We start from the raw sequence: 24,676 nt of genomic DNA on the forward strand, positions 1-24,676 counted from the left end.
AAAGATGACCATAAGCAGCTAGCTTATCTAGAGAAAAGAACATGCCCTTTTATTTGTCTCCTCAAATTTTTATGGTTGGCCCTGGATCACATTACATTCCTTGACCAAGTCACTGTGACCATAGAGGGATGGAATATGTTATTTAACCCCTAGGTTATGAGCCTTACTCCTGTTGTGAGAATGGTGATGTCCCTTATTACAAATTGTCCTACCAGCATCACATAGGAGTTGAGGAAGAACAATACTCAAAATGAAGGGTTGTAGGAAAGACTAAAATGAAACAGATATAATACTTTATTTTATTATGTTGTATTTAGGGACTCATTTGAATCTTATGTTGTTATTTTACTTTGAAAGTTTCTGTACTCTGTTTTAAAATTACATTAGAAACATATTCATCATGGGATTTTATAAACCCTTCCATATAGTTAGTAGTACCTTGATCCATACTCCCTTAATATGTTTTTTTAATTGATAGGTTTGCAAAGTGTTTTTTTTTTTTTTTTAGTTGTTGTTGGACCTTTATTATTTTTATTTATATGTGGTGCTAAGAATTGAACCCAATGCCTCACACATGCTAGGCAAGCACTCTACCACTGAGCCACAACCTCAGCCCCCTGCAAAATGTTTTGAGGGTAAAAACAATGGGAAAATCTACCAAGTAAAACTGATATTCAGTTGACCTCATGCTCCAGAAGTTTTAAGGCCTGGAATCATTTGTTTATGTAGTGTGAATTTTTAAATGAAATCTCTTGCCTGCTGCTGTTAAATCAATTTTGCTGAATGTTTTATAGGAAAATTCTTTTATCTTATAGATGGATATAAATCTGAAAGAACAGGTTGTCATTTTAGACGAAGCTCACAACATTGAAGACTGTGCTCGGGAATCAGCAAGTTACAGTGTGACAGAAGTTCAGCTTCGGTTTGCTCGAGATGAACTAGATAGTTTGGTTATCAATAATATAAGGAAGAAAGACCATGAACCCCTTCGAGCTGTGTGCTATAGCCTCATTAAGTAAGAGTATTTGTCTATTAATTTATTTGGGTTGGCTTTGTAGTAAAGATATGCTTGATTACAGCAGGGTATTTTAAAGTTAGCAAACTATGATTAATTGGGCTATTTGGGAAATGGGTTGTTCCTTACTAAGTAAGGTTAAAAAAATAAAAAAGCCTAGTCTAATCTTTTGTCTTTGTCAAAAGAATATAATGAACATAATTGATTTTTTAAGTTAATAATTGTGAATGGCATTCCTAATTTAGCAGGATAATTCAACAGCTCCAATTGCTGTGTGTAGGACATTGAATAGAAAACATGGTTTTGATTAATTTATTTTATTTTATTTTTTTATGGTGCTGGGGATCAAACCCGGAGCCCCATGCATGCTAGGCATATTTAATATATTATAAAATTCTGGATCGTGACTTTATTTATTACTTTTCCTTCAGTTTCAATAAGATTCTAGTTTGATGGGTTTTAATTAACCAAGACTTCAGTATACTTAAATAATAGATTTAGTGCCAATTTTCTTAAAATTTACATTAGATAATTTTCCTTATATTAGACTTTAAGTTGAAGATCTAGAATCTAGTTATCTCAGGAGAAACCTCCTCTAACTCTACATTTCATTCCATGTATTGTAACATTTTGTTTATTGCATTGTGTATTTTTTAAAAATTTGAATGTTATAAAGTAACATGGTTTGAACAGAAAATCTTGCAAATTTACATAGTAAAAGCCTTCTTTCCATTCTGTCTTCTATCTGCTTAGTATCTGTTCTTCTAAACAAGTTTATTTTCAGGGCACATTTATGTATATATGAGCCAATATAAATATATTCTCTTAGCCATCATTTTTTTTTTTTTTTGCATAAATTGTGGGTATGCTACATGGACTTTTTTTCCTTAATTCAGCTTTTTTTCATTTAACAGTGTATTTTGGAGATCTTTCTGCATCAAGATATAGGAAGTGTTTGTAGTTTTAAAAAATAGTTGCCTAGGAATGGTCGTGTAGCTCAGTGGTAGAGCACTTATCTAGCATGCACAAGGCCTTGAGTTTGATCCCTAGCACCACAAAAAAGAAAATAATTGCCTAGAATTGCACTGAATAGATAACAATAATTTTCTTAATTAGCCTCTGATTCATAGAAAGAATTGTATTGGGAAAAAAAGTGTTTCTTCTGCTGTCACACCAGTTAGCACAGAAACCTCTATGGCTCTAGGAGGTATGAGGATTTTTCCCTGCAAGGAAGCAAGCAGTTCTGCAGCATTAGACATTAATTGGGTGTCCTTTAATTAAACTCATTTCAAGTCTAGTACTGTTTGCCTGGAGATGGCATGAGATTCCACAGGTTGAGGGCTCAATCCCAATTGCTCCCAACCCTTATCTTTCGATATCATTTGTGAGCTTCAGGTTGTTTGATGTGTGCTTCTGACTGAATGCTATAAATTGTGATTCCCATAATCCCCTTCTTGGGTTTGGTTAATTTGCTCAAGCAGCTCACAGAACTCAAGGAAACACATTTACTACTGGTCTATTATAAAGAATTTACAAAGGATACAGAGATGTATAGGTCAATGTATGGGAGGAAAGTGTATGGGGCTTCTATGCTCTATCCCAGTGTGTTTCTCTCTGGGAACCTCCTTGTAGTTTAGCTATTAGGAAGTTCTCCAAACCCTGTCCTTTTGAACACCTCATTATACATACATGATTGATTAAATCATAACTCAACAACCTACCTGTCCTGTCTTGATCTTTTTGGTGATAGTCTCTATTATTCAACAAAAGGATATTATCACTTTGAAGAGTCCAAAGATTTTAGGAGTTGTATGCCAGGAAACAGGGAATAAGACCTAATATATATTTCACAGTGTTATAGGAGTTGTTTCTAGTCTTTTGCTATTATAGTACATTGCTGTAGTTAATAACTTTGAACATATACCATTTCATGTGTATGAGAATTACATCTATAAAATTCCTTGAAGTTGAATTGTTGAGTCAAAGCATAGTTCTATTGTAGTTTCGATAATTATTGCTAAAATTTATACAATCAGTGGATAAATGGGGGGAACTAATGTATGCTTTTACTAGCTGTGTTTGTGAGTATGAAAGTTGTTTTTTTCCTCCTTGCCTGATAGTTAAAAAGTGGAATCCCAATGTAGTTTTCATTTATTTCTCTTAATGTGAACGAAATTAAGAGTCTTTAAAGGCTTGATTCATTGTTGCCCTTTGTCACAACCACATGGCTTTCTTTCAGGTTCTCCAAGAAGTACATGTATTAACTACCTGAGAATGTGCATTAGCTATACCTCCCTCCTGTTTGGAATATGCCCCCCCCCCCCATAACTGGATACTTTTGCATTCAATTTTTAAAATATGTTACTTTAGGAAGAATATTATAGACATTCAAATTAAAGTAGTAACTAGGTTATATTAACCTAATTTATTTTCATTATATTATATACCACTATCAGGTATTTTTTTGTTTATGTATTCATTTCTGCATTTATTTTTGTCTTCCTTTAGTAGAGTAAAATTTCTGTGAGAATAAGGACCTTGCTATTCTATGTAGTATTATAATTTCTACTACTCAGAATAATTTCTGGTGTAAATCGGTATTGAAATATGGTTATTGAATGTACAAATGTGTCTGTATGTCAATAAATACATTTATATATTTTCAGATAATTCTCTTGTGTTAATATGTAGTATATTGATTTATTAGATTGTTTTACATTTCTTCTTATGTGTATTTGGGATAACCACCTAAACATGGCTTTCAGTTGGAGAGACATTAGTCAGTAAAACAGTGTGAATCCATTAATATAGATGGGAAATCACGTGTGTTACTTTCTTCTGAATAAAGCTTAATATTTAAGGTTTATTTTATAGTATGAAACATGGATTTTTTTTTAGTTCTTATATATATAAGATGTGTGCTTATATATATATACACACACACACATATATAAATTTTTTATTTTTTTATATATATACATATATATAGGTCATATATATAGACACACACACATATATAAAGCTTTTTAAGTTGTCAATGGACCTTTATTTTATTCATTTATTTATATTTGGTGCTGAGAATCGAACCCAGTGCCTCACATGTGCTAGGTGAGTGCTCTACCACTGAGCCACAATGCCAGCCCCCAAACATGCATTTTTTAAAGATGTGTTAATTAATCCACACTTATGTCCTAGGAGCTTTAAGAAATACAAATTAGTGTGTGACAATAACAATTCTCTTGTGTTGTTAAATAATGCATTTAAGGATGATTCTGGTTGACAGTTATTTTATTTTATTCTAGTTGGTTAGAAGCAAACTCTGAACATCTTGTAGAAAGGGATTATGAATCATCTTGTAAAATATGGAGTGGAAATGAAATGCTCTTAAACTTATATAAAATGGGCATCACTACTTCTACTTTTCCCATTTTGCAGGTAAGATTATTTTTTTCTACCTGTGAAATTGATTTAATGAACTAAAATTGATTTAATAGTGAGTAAATCCAGTGAATTACCCAGAACTTATAAAAAAAATGTTTAAAAATTTTATTAGCTTAATCTGAAAATCTTTAAGTGATGGCATGAGTAGGTTATGGGTAAAAAAAATAGCATTATTTGGTTTGAAGAAAATAAGGTTTTCAAGGGATTTATTGTCTTGTTCAAAGCTAAAAAAGTCAATATGGAAATTTTATTTTGTCTATTATAAAAAGTTGACATTTTGGAAAATGAAAATGAAAAGAAACTCATATACTTTGTTCACCTTAATTTGGAAATTATAATCCTGAGTGAGATTCATGGCTAGAGATTATGTGTGATCTTTGGGAACTATGATCCTTATTAAGGATCATTTAAAAAAATATTTTTAGTTGTAGATGGACACAATACCTTTATTTAACTTATTTATTTTTCTATGGTGCTGAGGATCGAACAAACCCAGTGCCTCACACCTGCTAGGTAATCGCTCTACTACTAAGTTGTAAGTCTAGCCCTAGCATATGTTTTGTTTTTAGTTTTGTTTATATAGAATCATATTATTCTTAACATCAGAGTCATTTCCTAGAAATCATTCAGATGTTTGTGCAAATATCAATTTTTGAAGGCCATTAGAGGAACAATTTACTGCCTTTTTATTTAGTTTATTACTCTGAAGGGCACTAAATAGTACCCTAATTATCTGAGGAAGTATTAAACTTCTGAAATGCATAATTTATTATTAAAGTATCTTTGACTCTGAGGAGTATTTGGTTAATATGAGTATCCAAATTAGCACTGTGTATTAATAATATTAAACTTAAAATTTTAAAACACGTTTCATTATACTTTATGGAAGTTTCTCTCTTCACCCTGTCCCATTCTTCATGAGAAATATGATAATTTCTTATAGGGGCATTTTTCTACTGTTCTTCAAAAAGAAGAAAAACTCCCACCAGTTCATGGTAAAGAGGAGGCAAGAGAAGTACCTATTCTTAGTGCTTCAACTCAAATAATGCTCAAAGGACTTTTTATGGTGCTTGACTATCTGTTTAGGCAAAACAGCAGGTAAGTGAAGATATCTCTTCTGTATTTTTCGTCTTGAAAATATTGACCTAATTCCTTATTGGATACCAGTATGTGTTTAACATATTAGGTAAAATAGTGGTACAGTTATTATGATGTATTTGCTCTTACTCATTGGCACAGACTCGGATTAATTGATCAAAAAAGATCAACCCAGCTGGGTGTGCTGGCTCACATCTATATCCTATCGACTCAGGAGGCTGAGGCAGGAGAATCATAAGTTTGAGACCAGCCTTAGCAATATAGTGAGACCCTATTTCAAAAAATTAAAAGGGCTAGGAAATGTAACTCAGTGATAAAGTATTTCTTGGTTCAATCTCCAGAACCCCTCCCTAAAAAATATTTTCTTAAATAAAAATGAATATTGAAATGATTAAATAAATATGTTAATTAATTCATCTTTCAGTTTATGGTCCTCCAGTGCTAAACTTCAACACATTTTCTTTTAAGTATAACTTGCATGTGCATTTACCAGTGTCAGAGTCTCTTTCCTATATTGAGAAACCTTTCCTTTATGAATTGTGGAAAATAAAAAACAGCTATCTTGTCAAGTTATAGTACTACTTGCTTCCAGCATTTTTTAAAGTGTTTTTTTTTTATTGTGGCAAAATAAACATAACATTTACCATCGAAACCATTTTTAAGTATACGATTGAATGCCTTAAGATTTTTCACAATTTACAGTCATCACCACCATCCATTTCCAGTAATTTTTCATCGTTCCAAACAAGAATTCTGTACTCATGAAATAACAACCCTCTAGATTCCTTTTCTGAATTTCCAGGTAATTGTACTTTCATCTTATGAATTTGCTCTTTGTAGGTATCCCATATAAGAGCAGAACTACAATATTTGTCTTTCTATCTGGCTTATTTCATTTCACTTAGCATAATGTTTTCAGGGTTTATCCTTGTAGAGGCATATATCAAAACTTCATTCCCTTTAATGACTGAATAATATTCCATTGTATGTATATTACCATATTTTGCTAATTCATTTTTATGTTATTAGACATTTGGGTTTTTTTCTCTTTTGCCTATTGTGAATAATGCTATTATGAATATTGGTGTACAGTATCTATTTGAGTCCTGCTTTCAGTTCTTCTAGGTGAATTATTTACCTTGCAGTAGAGTATACAAGATAATATGATAATCCTACATTTAACTTAAAGGAATTGCCATAGTGTTTTCTTTTTTTTAACATTTTTATTCATTGTTGATGAATTTTTAAATTTTATTTATTTATTGGTATGTGGTGCTAAGAATCAAACCTGGTGCCTCACACATGCTAGGCAAGCGCTCTACCACTGAGCTACAACCCCAGCCCTGCCATAGTGTTTTCCATAGCATCATTTTACATTCCGATTAGTAATGCACAGTGGTTCTCATTTCTCTACATTCTTGCTAATGTTTACTGTTTTGCACTTTTTGTATAATAGGCATCCTAATGGGCCAGGCATGGTGGCACACACCTGTAATCCCAGTGTCTCCAGAGGCTGAGGCAGGAAGATTTCATCAGCCCTGGCAATTTAGCAAGACCTTGTGTCAAAAATAAGAAGGACCAGGAGTGTAGCTTGGTAGTCAAGATCCCATGGGCTCACTCTTTAATTACTACCACACACACACCATCTTAATGGATATTAAAAGATATATGGTTACTCAATGATATTTCCTTGTGGTTTTAATTTGTATTTCCTTAACGACTAGAGATGTTGAGAATCTTTTCACGTTCTTATTGGTCACTTGTGTATCTTCTATAGAGAATATCTATTTATGTCTTTTGCCCATTTTTAATTGTTCACTGTTTATTATGGAGTTGTAATAGTTCTTTGTATACTCTGGACATTAGTCCTGTATCATATATATACTTTACAGTTATTTTCTCCTATCCTCTGTGTTGTTTTTTTCAATGTTTTGTTAGTGTTCTTTGAGCAGAAAATATTTTTTTTAAATCTTGACATCTACTTATCTATTTTTTCTTCTGTTGCCTTTCTCTTAGTGTCACATGTAGGAAGTCATAATCTGATATCACGAAGCTTTTCCCTTTGCTTTCTTCTAGAGATTTGTAGTTCAGGGCTCCTGGCATCTCCAGTTATTGCTACCCTGACTTAAACTTTGACATCAATCTTTCTAGGAGTGAATTAGCAGTGAATTATTAAAATGAGGACATTTTGTTCTGTTTAAGCCTAAGGCATTTTATAGACTTATTGAAAGAGGTTATAAACTGGATGGAATCATATATCTTTTGCTTCAGTACCTTCATTAAAAGAAGATGAAGACAACCCAGATTTTAAAGGGACTTAAAAATTATGTGCTTAATATTTTTTAAACTTTGAATAAAAGTATTTTCTCATGTAATTTAAAAGTTTAACCTGCCTTTTAGTTTATTTATTTAACCTGCCTTTTAGTTTATTTATCTATAATACTGTTTTGGTTTGTAACAAATTATATAGTAGAGAGTATAAAGAACTCTGATTTGGGGTAGGAGGCCTGAATTTTAATTCTAGTTCTGCCATGATTTATGTAATATTTAAGAATGGAATTGAGAAATGTGTGTTGAGGGAAAGAGAGATGATTTCTAAGGTTTCCCAAAAGCATTGGTAGATTCTGATCTGATGCCTTAATTTACATCTGAATTATTGAAGTTAGCTTAGTTCATGTGGAGAGAATGTTGTCTTTGAGGGGGAAGCCAGCTCTCTCATTTGAGTCTTTCTTTCCTTCTGTGTTTCTTTTTTTTGGGTGGTGGTACTAGGGATTGAACACAGTGCTTTTTAGTATGCTAGGCAAGCTCTCTTCCACAGAACTACATACATCCTGGGTCTTTTTTTTTTTTTCTTGGATACCAGGGATTGAAGTTGGAGGCACTCAACCACAGCGCCACACCCCCAGCCCTATTTTGTATTTTACTTAGAGACAATGTCTCACTGAGTTGCTGTTGCTGAGGCTGGCTTTGAACTCAGGATCCTCCTGTCTCAGCCTCCTGAGCCTCTGGGATAACAGGTATGCATCATTGCACCTGGCCCAGGTCCTTATTTTAAATTTTATTTTGAGATGGCTTCACTAAATTGCCCAGGCTGGCCTTAAACTTGCTTATGTCCTCCTGTTTCCACATCTCAAACTTCTGGAATTACTAGGATGAGCCAACACACCCTGCACAATTCAGTTTTAATATAATCATCAGTTTTTGTAGTGCAATATAGCTGGGTCATTGTATGTTATAATGTTTTGTCATTTAATTAGCATTTGTTTGCATTCAGATTTGCAGATGATTATAAAATTGCTATTCAGCAGACTTACTCCTGGACAAATCAGATTGATATTTCAGATAAAAGTGGATTCTTTGCTCCACCAAAAAATAAGAAACGTTCACGACAGAAAATTGCAGTGCGTGTGCTAAACTTTTGGTGCTTAAATCCAGCTGTGGTAAGCTTGTGTTGTAAATGAAATTTTTCTCTTTTTGGTAAATGCCAACAATTGAATGAATGTGTTCAACTCTTTTAAAGATGATTTTATATATCTAATGTCTTCTTTTAGGCCTTTTCAGATATTAATGGCAAAGTTCGGACAATTGTTTTGACATCTGGTACATTGTCACCAATGAAATCCTTTTCATCAGAGCTTGGTGTTACATTTGCTATCCAACTAGAGGCTAATCATGTCATTAATAACTCACAGGTTAGTTGTTTTTTTTTTTTTTTTAAGGCTCACAGTATTTTCAACCTCAGTGTAATTCCAAATTAGAAGGCACCTGAATTGCCCACAAACAAGCCCTGACAGGAAATTCACATTTAAGCTTTATAATAAATAAAAAAAACCTGTTAATAAAAGGGAATACTAATTACTAGTATTCCCTTAGTTCATTAACTTTGAATGTAAAGGCTGTATTACAAATTATTCATTTAAACAACTTTTTGTTTTTCTATAAAATCTAAAAACAAGATTATTTGGACTTTGTTATTGTAGGAACTACAGTAAATTACTTTTGTGTTTCTTTTCCATTAGATTATGGTGTATCTTTACTCTTCTTTTTATGTCTCCCTTTTTCTTCTGTACCTAGATTAATACCTGGCATTTAGCAAGTGTTAGGTATATGTTTGAATAACAGAAATGAACTAGAAATACTCATATAAGTCATGATTTAGTATTTTAATTTATTATAACAATATCTGTGTTTTAAAATTTTTCTTAGAAATGTTTGAATTGTCATTTTTTTATTATTCCATATACTTCTTTTTATGAAGTGGTTAATTATATGCTTAATACCATCTGTGTGCCTAATAGAATTCTAGTTTTTTATAAAACTGTGTACACTGATTTATATGTAGTAAGGTTTTGGTTCTTGCTATAACTTGGAAGCAACTATTGACATTTAGTAGTTGGGAGCCTAGAATGATAAGCTATCATTCCCTGAGAATTTGCTTTGTAAATCCTGTTGAGAAACATTACAATAAACAGTAAAGATGTTAAGAATACAGGTTCCACATTTCAATATACCTTCCCTAGAGGCACAAATAAATATAGGAAGTTATATTTTCTTATAACAGTGTTATTGTAGAATTTAATTAATCATGTTCTCAACTGGTTGCACATGCCTATAATTCCAGCTACACAATAATTCCCCCAACACACGAAGCTCTCAATCTATTGCACAAAAGTCCGTTTAACCTGTTATATCACTGAATTATAATAATAATAATGTTCAGTGTGCAGCTGTATTCTGTCATAGTATAATACTATCCGCCAACTTAAAAATAGTTGTTTATGCTAGGCACAATGATGCATGCCAATTAGTGAGGTCCTCAGCAACTCAGTGAGACCATCTCAAAACAAAAAGGGCTGAGTATTTCACTCAGTGGTTAAGCACCTCTGGGTTAAATCTCTGGTACCAAAAATCCCCACAGTTTTTAATTTTAATTGTGGTAAAATATACAACAAAAATTTATCATCTTTTACTCATTTATTTATTTTTATTTTTTATTTTTTTGGTACCAGGGATCGAACCCACAGGCACTTAACCATTGAGCTACATCCAGCCCTTTTTATTTTTTATTTTGAAAAAGAGTCTAACTAAGTTGCTTAGGGCCTCCCTAAGTTGCTGAGGCTGGCTTGAGATCTTCCTGACTCAGTCTCCTAAACTGCTGAGAGTACAGGCCTGTACCACCTTATCCAGATGTTTTGTTTTGTTTATACTGAGGATTGAACCCAGGGCCTCACACATGCTAGGCAAGTGCTCTACCACTGAGCTACATAATCAGATGTTTTCTTAAATTTTATTTTGAGACAAGGTCTCACTAAGTTGCCCAGGCTGACCTTAAACCTGCAATTCTCCTGCCTCAGCCTCCTAAACAGCTGATATTGCAGGTGTGCATTGCCATGCCTGGCTATCTTAACTATTTTTCAGTGTCCAACTTAGTCTTGTTAAATATATTCACACACATGTACAACCAGTCTAAAAACTTTTTATCTTGCAAAAACAAATGCCTACTCTCATTAAACACTTTGTATTTCCTCTTCCCCACCAGACCCTGGTAATCATCATTCTACTCTCTGTTTCTATGACTTTGGTTACTCTAGATACTTTATATCTGTGGAACATAAGGTGTTTATTTTTTTGTGACTGGCTTATTTTACTTGGCATAATATTGTAAAGGTTGTCTATTGTGTAGATATTGTCTTCAAAGTTCATCAGAGTATGTTTCAGAATTTTCTTTTGAAGGCTGAATAGTAGTTTATTTTATGTACTTGCCATATCTTATATATCCATTCATTCATTGGTTCCCTCAACTTTTTATTTTGAAAAATTATAAATTTCACAAAAGTTGAAATGTAGTATTGATGTAGTGAATATCTTTGTATTATTCACCTAGATTCATCAAATTGTTAGCATTTTGTAATATTTGCTTCCCTGTCTTCCTCTTTTCCTCCGTGTATGCCTACACTTTGGTAGATAAGTAATGTGTAGATAAATATTGGAAGATATAAATATTGCACATTTTAGTTAAATTATTTAAATGTAATTTGTAGACATCATGACACTTTGCCCTTAAAAGTTGCATGTTTCAGGCTGGGGATATAGCTCAGTTGGTAGAGTGCTTGCCTTGCATGCACAAGGCCCTGGGTTCAATCCCCAGTAACCACACACACACACACACACACACAAAAAAAAAAAAAAAAAGTTGCATGTGTCTTGTAAGAGTAAACATGTTATCTCACATAGTCAAAATACTGTGATAATACACAAGTAAGTTTAATATTGATACAATAAAATCAGTATTCATATTCTCTAATTTACAAAAATTTTTTCCAATATTATTAACAATTTTTTTTACAATTGATCATATTTATTGTTAATCCAGGGTCCAATTAAGTATTCTATGTTACATTTAGTTTTCATATCTCTTTAGTCTCTACAACAGTTCTCTTGCCTTTTTTTTTTTTTTAATGTTTTTCAAGACATTTCTAAAGATTTAAGTGTCCAGTTGTCTGAGGCATATATTCTAATCTGGATTTGTCTTAATGTTTACTCATAAGATATGATTGAGCAAGAATACTGTGTAGGTTAACATTGCTATTTCCCCTTGCTTCGTATCAGGAGATAAATAACATCAGTTTGTCTTATTACTTGTTGGTTTGGTTAAAGTGGTACCCATAAGATCTACCTTGTAAAATGTATCTCAATCTCATATAATTTCAAAATACAGGACTATTTTATTTTTCAACAATCTCTATTATTATGTTGTCTTTAGATTCTTAATACAGTTTGTTCTTTCTTCCAGTTAAAATAACCAGAGTAAAGCTAGATCTATGAATGCAGAAGACTTGCAAATAAATGTAAAATTTGGTGGATCTGCTTTTCTATGTCTGAGTATCTTTGAATACCAGTGAATTTGTGAAAATAGATCCTGTTAAGATTGAGATTTACCTATGGCAAATCATACCAGCTTTCACTACCAATATTTTGGAATTATCTTACTCTGTTGATATATAGACCTAATTTATTAATTTTATGTGTTCACTTATTTAACCACAAATACTTGTTATATGCTTAATTTTTAGAAAGGTATTGAAAAAGTAGAGATAAGTGAGATACTTTTTGCTTTCAAATAACTTCCTTTCTAAGATAACTGAATGATCTAAGCCTATATGTATGACAGTTTTTTCTTATTTCCTTCATCATTGTTTTCTTTTGTTTTGACTTAATTTTTTGTACTCACACATTGTGATTTCCTTCTCTTCTTATCCTGTGTATATTCTTTAGATTTTCTTTGTGGTTATCTGTGGGGATTACAGATATTATCCTAAAGTTTTAATCTGATTTGAATTGACGTCAACATAATCGTATGCAACTAAAGACAATAGAGAAAACTCCCAACAATTTTAAAATAAATTTCTGCTAAATTTGTTGCTTGATCTTCTTTTTATATGTGTAAATAATTCCACCCAAGTACTGATTTTCTTGCCTTAAGCATAACTCTAATATTTAAATATTTGCATTCTAGGTTTGGGTTGGTACCATTGGTTCAGGCCCTAAGGGTCGGAATCTCTGTGCTACCTTCCAGCATACCGAAACATTTGAGTTCCAGGATGAAGTGGGAGCACTTTTGTTATCTGTATGCCAGACTGTGAGCCACGGAATTTTGTGTTTTTTACCATCATATAAGGTAAGAGAATATTATTGTTTCCTTTGCCTCTGAAAAGATCAGGTAGGATTACCATGATAAACTTCCTAGAGTGAGAAGTGACAAGGTAATAATTATAGTTTTCTGAAATCGTGTATTATTTTATATATTTATTAAGATACTTCTTGATTGTTCTATCATGATTTACTTAAAAGTCTTAAGAGAATAAAAGTCTACAGGTAATGTTAGTTATATATATAAGAGTACTACTTTTGTGTATATGATTTTTATTTTTAGAGGCAACTTGGTATTTTCATTATTGGAAAGGAGTATTCTTTTTCATTTTCACAAATTGTACTTTTAAATGTTTTATTCACATTCAGATTTCTTTGCTGCCCATTATTTTGCTTCTTGTATCTGGCCAGAAGAGACTTTTTTCTTGTTTTTAGAGTCACTCTGATTTTAATAATTTTATTTTAATTAAATTGAAATTATATGGTATATTTTGGTTCTCCCACTATGCAAAGCATTGAAGCCACATATAATTGCCAAAGTAATATCACATTTTATTAAAATCTAAGTCAACTTTTATTGTAGAGATGTGGCATTTGTCCTTTTTCAAGATTGTTTTGACTATGTTGAGTTTTTTGAGATTCTGTGTGCATTTAAGGATAAATTTTGCTTTGTGTATTATTATCATCCTAAAAAAAGTAAGTCTTCTAATTCATGAGCATAGAATATCTTTCCTTTGAATTAAGTCTTTGGCTTCTCTGGTTAAGTTTATCCCCAAGTATTTTATTCTTTATTATGCTGTTGTAAATGAAATTGTTTTCTTAATTTCCTTTTCTGTTGTTTAGTACTAGTGTACAAAAAAGCAACTATTTTTCTGTGGTTATCTTGTATTCTATAAATTTGCCGAATATTCATTTCCTTTAAGAGGGATGTTTGGGTGTAATCTTTAGGGTTTTCTTATATATAAGATCATGTTCTCTCTGAACAGAGATAATTTTACTGTTTCCTTTCTAATTTGTATACCTTATATTTCTTTTTTATGTCTGGCTAGAACTTCCACTACTATCTTGAAGTGGCATAAACTGATATTGATGTTGAGTTCCTTATAGGTATAGGGAAAGATTTCTGCATTTCATCATTAAGTGTGATGTTACCATTTATATAGACTAACTCTTTCCTTCTTCCAGCCCTCCTTCCATCCCTTCTTTTCTTTTGGCAATGCCAGAGATTGAAACATATAGCTAGGCAGGCACTGTACTACTGAGCTTCATCCCCAGCCTTCCTTTTCTCTTTTAACCTTCAGGTCTTAGATCTAATATGAATCTCTTAGAGTCAATTTATTTGGATCATGGATTTTTAAATTTTTTAATTGTCAGTATCAACATTTTGATTGGAGAATTTAATACATTTATACATAAAACAATTACAGATAACAAAAGACTTCTGCCTTTTTTATTTTGATCTTATCTGTGCATTATAGGTTTTCCCCCACTACTTTCTCTATCAACACTTCTCTTTCATTTAATGTTTTTTTCTAGTGACACATTAGTATTTCCTTCTCATTTTATTTAATATATATTCTATAGATAGTTCTTTGTGATTGCCATGGGGATTATAGATATTAACCTAATATATATATATATATATATATATATTAACCTAAAGTTATAATAATCTGATTTGAATTGATACCCACCTGATTTCAACTATATAGACTCCTAAACTGCTCCCCCTACCTTTATGTTATTAATGTTGCAGATTTCATCTGTGCCCAGTGACAAATGTATAATTTTTATGTATTTGTCTTTTAAATCCTATAGAAAAACAAAAAAATGGAGTTATAAGCCAAAATTATAATAATATTGAATTTATATTTGCCCAGGTACTTATATTTACTGCTGATCTTTGTTTATTTCTAATGATAGAAGTTACTGTCTAGAGTCCTTTGATTCATTTTGTTTTAATGGAATTCCAACATATGTGTTTCTTTTATTTTATCTTGTGGTGTTGGGGAGTGAACCCAGGGCCTTGTGCATGCTAGAGAAGTGCTTTACCACTTAGCCACACTCCCAGCCTTTACAGTCCTTTGATTCTGAAATGAAGGATTCCTTTTAGTATTTTTTGTAGGGCAGGTTTAATAGAATGAATTCCCTCAGCTTTTATTTGTCTGGATATGTTGTCGTAATTTCTCTTTCATGTTCAAAGGATAATTCTGACAGTTATGTGTGTGTATCTTGACAGTACTGGGGATTGATCCTTCCCTAGCTCTTTTGGCTGCCCACATTTCTGAGGAGAGCCTGACTGATGATGTTATTGAGGATCCTTTTGATGTGATGTTTCTTTGCTCTTGCTTCTTTCAAGAATCAGGCTCTAACTTTGACTTTATATAGTTTAATCATGTCTCATGGTTTGGGATGCTTTGGGTTTACCCTCCTTTGAGTTTATTGAGCCTCTTTACATGTAGACTTGTGCCTTTCATTAAATTGGGGGAATTTTCAGCCATTTTTTTCTGAAATATTTTGAATTGAGTAAAAATGGAAATACTTTGTGCAATGCAACACAAGTTGTGGTTATGGACACTTGTAGTCTTTAATGCTTATTAGAAAAAAAAGAAAAATCTTTAAAAAATCATAACCTATATCTCTACCCTAGTAATCCAGAAAAAAAGGAAATGGAAAATTAGTACTAAGTAGAGGGAAGGAAATAAAATAAAAATGAAAATCAAGTAGAAAACTACAAAATAATAGAAGCAAATCAATGAAACCAACAGTTGTCCTCACTATGAAAATATATTAATAAAATTAATAAAATCTAGCAAGCAAGACAAGATAAAAAGAAGACAAATTACTGATAACAGAAATTAAGAAGGAACATCATTATAGAGTCCATTGACATTACAAAGATAATAAAGGGATACTCAACAGCTTATGTCAAGCATTTAAACAATTTATATGTAATAAATTCCCTGGAAGAAACAGATTATAAAAAATTGGCTCAAGAACACATACATTGGGGGCTGGGGATGTGGCTCATGCAGTGGCATGCGTGGCGCACTGGGTTCAATCCTCAGCATCACATAAAAATAAAATAAAGATGTTGTGTCCACCGAAGACTAGAAGAATAAATATTAAAAATTCAAAAAAAAGAACATATACATTGAACATGTACACTGCACAAGTTGAACTATTAATTAAAACCTTTCAGCAAAGGAAAGTGTAGGCTCAATTGCTCTGATTGGTGAATTCTACTATGAAAAAGTATCATTTCTACTCAAAACTCAGAAAATGGAGGGGGAGGAGGAACTCCTACATCATCACACAAGCATCATTACTCTGATACCAAAACCAAATAAGAACATTACAAGGAAACAATTGGAAAAAACCAATATGAGTTGGATGTGCATAGTAATGCATACCTTTAATCCCAGAAACTCCAGAAGGTGAGGCAGGAGGATCACAAGTTCAAAGTCAGCTTAGGTAACTGATACCCTTGTCTCAAACAAAAATAGAATATAAAGAAAAGTGTGTCTAGGGGGTGAGGTGCTCTGGGGATGTTGCTCAGTTGTAAAGTGCCTGAGGCTTTAATACTCAGTACCACCCAAAAGAAACAGGAAGAAACCAATGTGAGTTCAAAAATTGCTACCCCCAAATTAGTAAATCTGATTTATTAATATATAAGAAGTTAATACATCATGACCCAGGAGGATTTATTCCAGGAAATCAGTTTTATTTTCAAAAGTCAATCAGTGTAACTCACCAAATCAACAGGATAAAGGAGTAAAACCCACATACCATCTCAAAAACTTGATAAGGCGTTTTATGTAATTTAACATCTGTTCATGATATAAATTCTTAGTAAACAAAGAGCAACCTGATTAAAGGCATTTATGAAAAACCACAGTTAACATTCTACTTAATGTTGTAAGACTAAATGCTTTTTTCCTTACTTTTAGGTATAAGATACAGATGTCTGTGTTCCCTACTTTTGTACTATATTCAGTTCAGTAAGATAGAAAAATAATTAAAATATATAAAGATTGAAGAGAAGTAAAATTGTCTCTCCTCAGTCATCATGATTGTATACTTAGAGAATTCTAAGGAGTATATAAGAACCTATTAAAGTTAATACCTGAGTACAGCAAGCTCTCAATTTATAAGGAGGTAAATCAGTATTCACAGATTATATGTATATAATAGTAATAAACAATTGGGAAGTGAAATAAAAATAACATGAAATGATGAAATGTGTCCATGATATGCATGATCTGAATACCAAAATGTACAAAATACTGATGAAATATTTCAAAGTACACATGTAAGCCTAGGTGAATGTAGAGAAATGTGTTCATAGGTTAGAAGTCTCTATATTGTTAAGGTATCTACTCTCCCGAAATTGTTTTATCTATTCATGATGATTTGGGCAAATATTCCATTAGGCTTTTTTTTTTTTTTTAAGAAACTGACATTTTAATTCTGTAATTCAAACAAAAATGCATAGATTATAAAAGACATTTAGGAAAATAAATGAGAATAGAATAGAAGGAGTTAAATACCTAGTTTCAACAGAAGGCACAGTAAATCAAGACAATTGGGTATCAGCCTAAGGATTGTCATATACAACTATGCAACAAAATATAGTCCAAAATTCTATCTGTGATCAAGTGGCTTTTGACAGACATGAAAAGGTAATTTTATGGCACATTGTGAGAAACATATTCACCTTTCCAAGCCCAAAGAATGGATTAAGAGACACAGGAACAACAAAAAGTAAGGCTTTACTTGAATGATGGTCTTGCAGGATCGGGTGCCTGGTGGTCAGATTGTGTATAACCAGTGTTTTATCTCCTAGAGTGCAAGATCCCCCCAGTTCCTCATTGGCTGAGTACTGTGGGGTGCATAGCACATCACCTAGGTTTTTCTGTCCCTGTTGGGTTTTTTAAAGAAATATACCTTTAGTTGTCCCCATCTCCTTTTGTTGTCTTGAGGTGGGAAAGTTCCCTTGGATTGAGTGCCTTTTGTCACATACACAGTTGGGCCTCTTCCTTCTTACCTTCTGTTTGTCAAGGGGCTGTGAATTTTTTTTTTTTTTTAAGAGAGAGAGAGAGAGAGAGAGAGAGAGAGAATTTTTTAATTTTTTTTTTTTTTTTTAGTTATTGGCGGACACAACATCTTTGTATGTGGTGCTGAGGATCGAACCCGGGCCGCACGCATGCCAGGCGAGCCCGCTACCGCTTGAGCCACATCCCCAGCCCCAAGGGGCTGTGAATTTTTGTGCTCTTGTGTTCAACTGCTTGTAACTTTTTATTCTGCTCTCCTCTCCAGCTCTTTAATTTTACATTTAAAACTGAATACTGTGTTCTGAAAATGGACCACTGGACTTTCTGTTTCTAACAAGATGCAGTGGCACTCTGAGGTATTAGGAATTCAGGCTCTACCGTACAAATTTTGGGAGACAATTCAGCCTACAACACGGCACAAAGAACTTTTTCAGATATTGTAAATATCTTGTATTTTGATTATGGTGGGAGTTTTTAAAGTGTATTTGTTAAAATTCATTAGCTTAAAATGAGTGCATTTTTGTATGTAAAGTATACCTCAATAAAGTTACCTTTTTAAACAGTAAAATGTTAATCCAAATAAAAAATTGCATTGCAAATATGATTTAAAGTTCGCTAAAATATGTTTATCTGGAAAGGATATAAGATCTTCCCACACAGGAATATGATGTATCTCTATAGTTTGTAATGTTTTATATCCTCAGTAAAATGAAATAGTTAAACCACAGTGCCTTTATCACTTTCCTTTTGACAGAAGTACATAAATATCCATTTATTCTGCCTTTCCTTAGATTATCTGGTGTTTCAATACAAAAAAAATTTATTTTTGACATGAAAATCTGTATGTTTGAATATAGTACAAATCCAATTCTAAAATGAATGTTTAGAATTGTTTGCAAATTGGTATGCTTTGAGTTTTCAGGTAAACCAATCTGTTTATATTCCCAACAATCTCCTGCTTATCCTTTTTGAAGTCTAGAATGTTTCATAATGTAGACACAAGAAGCAGGCAGTTCAGCTGAAGCAAATTATTAGCTATTCTAAATATTAAACACCATTTCTTAGTGGTGGCATAACTGCCACAATTAGTAAAGAGTTGTTATCTTGTGTAAACATAATTTAGAGTTCTAAAACATATCTGATGATGATAACATTGTAAATAACTCTCAAAGAAAGGACAATAACTCACTGATGAAGAATAACACTAAAATTTATGGGCATTAGCATTTTTCTTTTTATTGGATACTTTGTCTTTCATGAGACATATATTGAATGAATCATCTGAGTCACAGGCACCAAGCCTTACCGCCTCTTATGCAGACAGGTTGGCAACATGAACAGTAATGGTTTATATCAGTCATGTTTAAAAGCGTTTTCTATTTCTAAGCAATTTTTATTTCCGATACTCATAGTTTTTTTTTTTTTTGCTAACATTGTTAGCAAATTGCCATAAGTATGTATATAGTGTGTTATTAATAACATTTGAAGTGAATTGTCACAAATATAGACATTACTCATTAATTAAAAGCAGAATTTCATTATTTTCTGTTTCATTTTAAAATCTTTAAATACCTTTCTGTATAATTTCTTTCTGGCTAATGATTTACTTCAGCTGAAGTGCCTGTTTCTTGTTGTCTACATTATGAAACATTCTAGACTTTATAAAGGATAAGCAGGAGATTGTTGGGAATATAACATATTGATTTATCTGAAAAATAAAAAAGCATATAGGTAATTCTCAACATTCATTTTTGAATTGGATTCGTACTGCATTCAAATATGCAGGTTTTAAATATATACACTTCTGAATATATCTTCACCTTGTTTTCTAACAATTAAAATAAATCCTATAAATGACACATCATGAGTAAGGGACTGTATTGGTCAGGGTTTTCTAGAGAAATAAACTGAGAGAGTCAGAAAGATAAAGACAGAAAGTTGTGATTATAGAGGCTGAGTAGTCCCATAGTTTGCCATCTGTAAACTGGAGACCTAGGAAATCTCATGGTCTAGTTCAAAGGCCTTAGAGGTAATGATTCTAGTGTGAATCTGAAGGTCTGAGAACTAGAAACACCGAGGGCAGGAGAGGTCAGTGTCCAAGCGTAAGCTACAGGGAAAGAAAATTCAACCATTCTCTTCCTTTTTGTTCTATTCAAGTTCTCAAGGGGATGATTCCCTTCTGTTTAGGAAGGCCTTCTACATTACTAAGTTCACCAATTCAAATGTTACTATCTCCAGAACCATCATAGAACCTATCAAAACATGTTTAAACAGATACCTGGGTATCCCATGGCACAGGTAAGTTGATTCATAAATTACCATCACAAGTTTGCTTTCCAGATAGATAAACATTTAAGTCAATAAGATGTTGATTTGTTAAATAAACACTGCAAATGTAAATTTTATGTTGAAATACCGTTTTCATATCATATAGTAATGCTGTAGTCTAAATTCATAATAAATGGGTTACTAGTTATTTCTTCTATGAAGAAGGCAAATGCCACACTAAAAGTTCATTCATCTTGAGGCATGTAACATTAAGGACATGAAAAGTTTTGGGGTTTGGGGAGCAATACTGGACAGAGTTAGCTAAGTAGCTGGAGCTGATCTGGAACTTATAATCCTTTGACTTGTACTTCCTGAGTCACTGGGATTATAGTTGTGCACCACCAAACTGGCTGGTATGTCATATTGAGAACAATTACTATTTCACAGTTTTAAAATATATATATATATATATTAATGATTTTTAAAATTTATTTATTTTGCATTACATTAAAAAATATATTTAAAGCAGGCATTATTCCTGAGGAATCAATATTACACTATAGAGTAGATAAGTTTTTTATTAATTAATAAATTTGAGTTATTCTCTATTATTTAATTACTCATTTTGGTTAGTTTTTTTTTCAAAATCTTGAATTTTCTTTTTCAAAATCTGAAAATTTAAGATAGAAGCCTAAATTCCCTTTTATCAAAATTTTTTTCCTTTTTCTCCATATTTTTTTATTGGTGCATTAAATTGTACATAATGGTGGAATTGGTTGTTACATATTCATACCTGCACACAATGTAACAATATAACTTGGCCAATATCATTCCCCATTATTACCTCTTGTAATTTTTTTTTTAAATTTAAGTCAGTCTCCTTTCTATTTTTAAAAAGAGACTGATCTCTTAATATATAATTCCCATACCACATAAATCTTTCATGTAAAGTATAGAATTCAGTAGTTTTCTGTATATTCACAAAATTGTGAACTATCACCACTACCTAATCACAGAACATTTTTCTGACTTCAAAAAGAAAACCTTACCCAGAAACCCTTCTGCATTCATTTGCTACTTCCTCCTCCTGTCTGGGTGTCACCCCCACCCCCCATCCCCTTGTAACCACTAATCTACTTTCTGTTTCTATAGAATTGCCTTTTCAGGACATTTCATATAAGTGGAATAATACAGTATGTGGGGTTTTGTGTTTGAATTCTTCATTTCACATATTTGTTTTCACGGTTCATCTGTGTTGTAGAATGATTAATACTTTTCCTTTTTACAATTGAATAATAAACCTTTTACAGACTCTGTGTCTTTGAATATAAAATGTGTCTTTTGTAGACAACATAGTTGGATCATTTTTTTCAGTTCTACCAATCTCTGTCTTTTATATGGAGTATTTACTCCACTTATATTTAATCTAATTACTAATGTAGTATTTTTAATTAATGTCATTTTGCTTTTTGCTTTCTCTGTGTTGGTTGCTTCTTTTTCCTTTCTATTCTATTATTGTCTCTTTGAGTTAAATGGATATCTTCAAGTGTGCCAATTAATTTTTTTTTTTTATGTGCCATTTGATTCCTTTGACTTCCCCTACCCCCTATGTATTTTGAAATTATTTTCTTAGTAGTTTTTCTGGGAATTACATCATATATCTTAATTGTTAACAGTGTAGTTTACATTACTACTAACTTAACTTTCAATAGTAGGCAAAAACTTTGATTCTAGATAGCTATATTTTGTCCTATTTTCTTTATAAACTTATTGTCATAAAAATTACATCTTTACACTTTCTTATTTTTCCAGCACTGGAGATTGAATCCAGAGGCACTCTACCACAGAGCTATATCCCCAGCGCCCCCACACTTTTCTAATTTTTTTTTTTTTTTTTAAATTTTGAGACAGATTCTCACTAAGTTGTTGGTGCTGACCCTGAAATTGTGATCCTCCTGCCTCAGCCTCCTGAGTCACTGGGAACTGTGTGAAACACCAGTCTCAGCACATCTTATATGTTGTATACCTATGAATATAATTTACAATTACTGTTTTATGTAGTTGACTTTTAAAATCAGATAGGAGACAAGAGTTATAAACAAAAAATAGATTTTCTACTACCTTTTGCATTTACCTAGGTAATTATCTTAACCAGTGTTCTTTAATTCTTAATGTGAACTTGAGTTATTAATGTCTCTAAAACCTCTTTTTTTTTGGCCTTGGGGACGAACCCACAGGCACTTTACCATTGAGTTACATCCCCAGTCCGTTTTTATTTTGATACAGGGGCCCTAAATTGCTAAGGCTCCGCTGGAACTTGCAATCTTCCTGCCTCAGCGTCCTGAGTTGTTAGGTTTACAAATGTATGCACCACTCCCACTCTCTTTGCATCTCTCAGCTGTAATCCACTGCTATTATTCTGGAGACCTATCCAGGTGGTCTTAAGGTATGGGCAGATGGGAAGTATCTTGTAATAGTATGATTATGTCTCAGTCTTTTAGTGGAAATGTCTCTCTTGCCTGTGATCTTCACAGGTATTTCTCAACTCATTTTTGAACTAATTACATGAGACAGGGAATCTATAGGGAGCTGGAATTTAGGTAATACTCCCTTATTTCATGTTGAATAAGGCTCTGGAACCTTGGAGAAGTCTTCCTTACTGGTGGACTGGCCTTTGTTATGGGTAATGCTTTGACTGTATTTTAAAATGGTTTCTTTTTCCCTCCCATGCCAAGATTAGGAGGGTTTCTCTTGGTTCTTTACTGTGAGAACTGTGGAGTTCCTGGAAATGTGAGGGCCCTCTAAAACTACAGCCCCCAAGAATTTCTCACTTTTAAACTAGTCTGTATTCTGTTTCCTGTAATTTGTCAAAATTTAATTATGCCTATTAGTTTATGATTTTAGTGGCTTTTGCTCCCTTGTAAGCATACCTTAGTATGATTCTCTGTATTCACCCATCTCTTGTGATTTACATGTGGCATTTTGCTGTGTGACTTCAATTCTTTGATGAATCCCAGAAAAATTTGATTTAGCTTGTTTAGTTTTTACCTTATTGTAAGGAAGGCATGATGACTTCTAAGTTTTTTACATATTTGAAATTTCAAGTCCTAATTCTATTATCTTTTTTTTAAGTGTGTTTTTAGCTGATTTTCAGAATGTACATATAATTTATTGAAATGTCAGACCAACACATTATAATGGTATTTTGTAAGTGTCTCTGCCAGTGGTCACATAGTACAGTTACTAGAATTAAATTTATGTGGACTTTAAATGTATTATGCCTGTTTCTTATTTTAAAGGGTTTGACATCGAACATGCAGGAGAAAAGAAAGACTATATTAGAATTACTTTATGAGGGATATTAGGGACCAGGATTAATATAAATAGAGGAGTTATATTCATCTTCTATTGTTGCATAACAAATTTCCACTAACTTAGTGCCTTAAAACAATCACACATTTATTATCTCTTTCTGTGGGTCAGGAGTCTGGGCACCACTTAGCTGGATTTTCTGCTCACTGTATCAAAAGACCTTCAGGGGTTAGCTGGGGGTCAACAGTCTCATTAGAGGATTGGGGAAGGTTTCATTTCCATGGACCCATAGTTTATTGGCAAAATTTATCTCCTTGTAGTGGTAGGTTTATAGTACCAATGTCTTACTGGCTGTTGTCTGGAGATCATTCTTAGGTCTTAGAAGTTACATCGGGTCCCAGCCATTTAGTCCTCTCAATAACATGACCATTTACTTCTTCAAAGACAACAGGTTGCCTCTTTTTAGTGGGAACCAATCTATCTTTTAAGGATTCTCACCTGATTAAGTCAGTCAGGTCCATTCACAGAAATCCTTTCACTTTTGCCACATAATATAACCTAATCACGGGAGTGAAATCTTATTATATTTTTATTGTTTCACTCGAGGGGAGGAATTTACACAGTATAGGTATGGGGGTGGGAATCTTAGGGGCTATTTTATGTTAGTCTTCTTTCACCAGGGTTAATTTGTTAGTTTAAGAAGAACCATTAGGGGGCTGGGGTTGTGGCTCAGTGGCAGAGCACTTGCTTAGCATGTTCAGGGCCTTGGGTTCCATCCCCAGCACCACATAAAAAAATAAATAAATAAAATAAAGATATTATGTCCAACTACAGCTAG

At 32.7% G+C, this 24,676-nt stretch overlaps 1 protein-coding gene and 1 non-coding gene across 2 annotated transcripts in view; both read left to right on the forward strand.

The window, feature by feature from the left end:
* Positions 1-24,676, forward strand: part of Brip1 (BRCA1 interacting DNA helicase 1) — a 147,018-nt gene that overhangs the window by 50,839 nt on the left and 71,503 nt on the right. The window contains exons 9-14 of the mRNA XM_076871369.1: positions 816-1,015; positions 4,318-4,450; positions 5,400-5,554; positions 8,829-8,994; positions 9,106-9,246; positions 13,071-13,232. Of these exons, the coding sequence (XP_076727484.1) occupies positions 816-1,015; positions 4,318-4,450; positions 5,400-5,554; positions 8,829-8,994; positions 9,106-9,246; positions 13,071-13,232 (957 nt within the window). The remainder of the gene's footprint in view (positions 1-815; positions 1,016-4,317; positions 4,451-5,399; positions 5,555-8,828; positions 8,995-9,105; positions 9,247-13,070; positions 13,233-24,676) is intronic.
* Trnaa-ugc (transfer RNA alanine (anticodon UGC)) lies at positions 11,638-11,710 on the forward strand. The gene has a single exon. It is a non-coding gene; the product is annotated as a tRNA-Ala (tRNA).

The sequence above is a fragment of the Callospermophilus lateralis genome, chromosome 11 (genome assembly GCF_048772815.1).
Source record: "Callospermophilus lateralis isolate mCalLat2 chromosome 11, mCalLat2.hap1, whole genome shotgun sequence".
NCBI classification, from domain to species: domain Eukaryota; kingdom Metazoa; phylum Chordata; class Mammalia; order Rodentia; family Sciuridae; genus Callospermophilus; species Callospermophilus lateralis.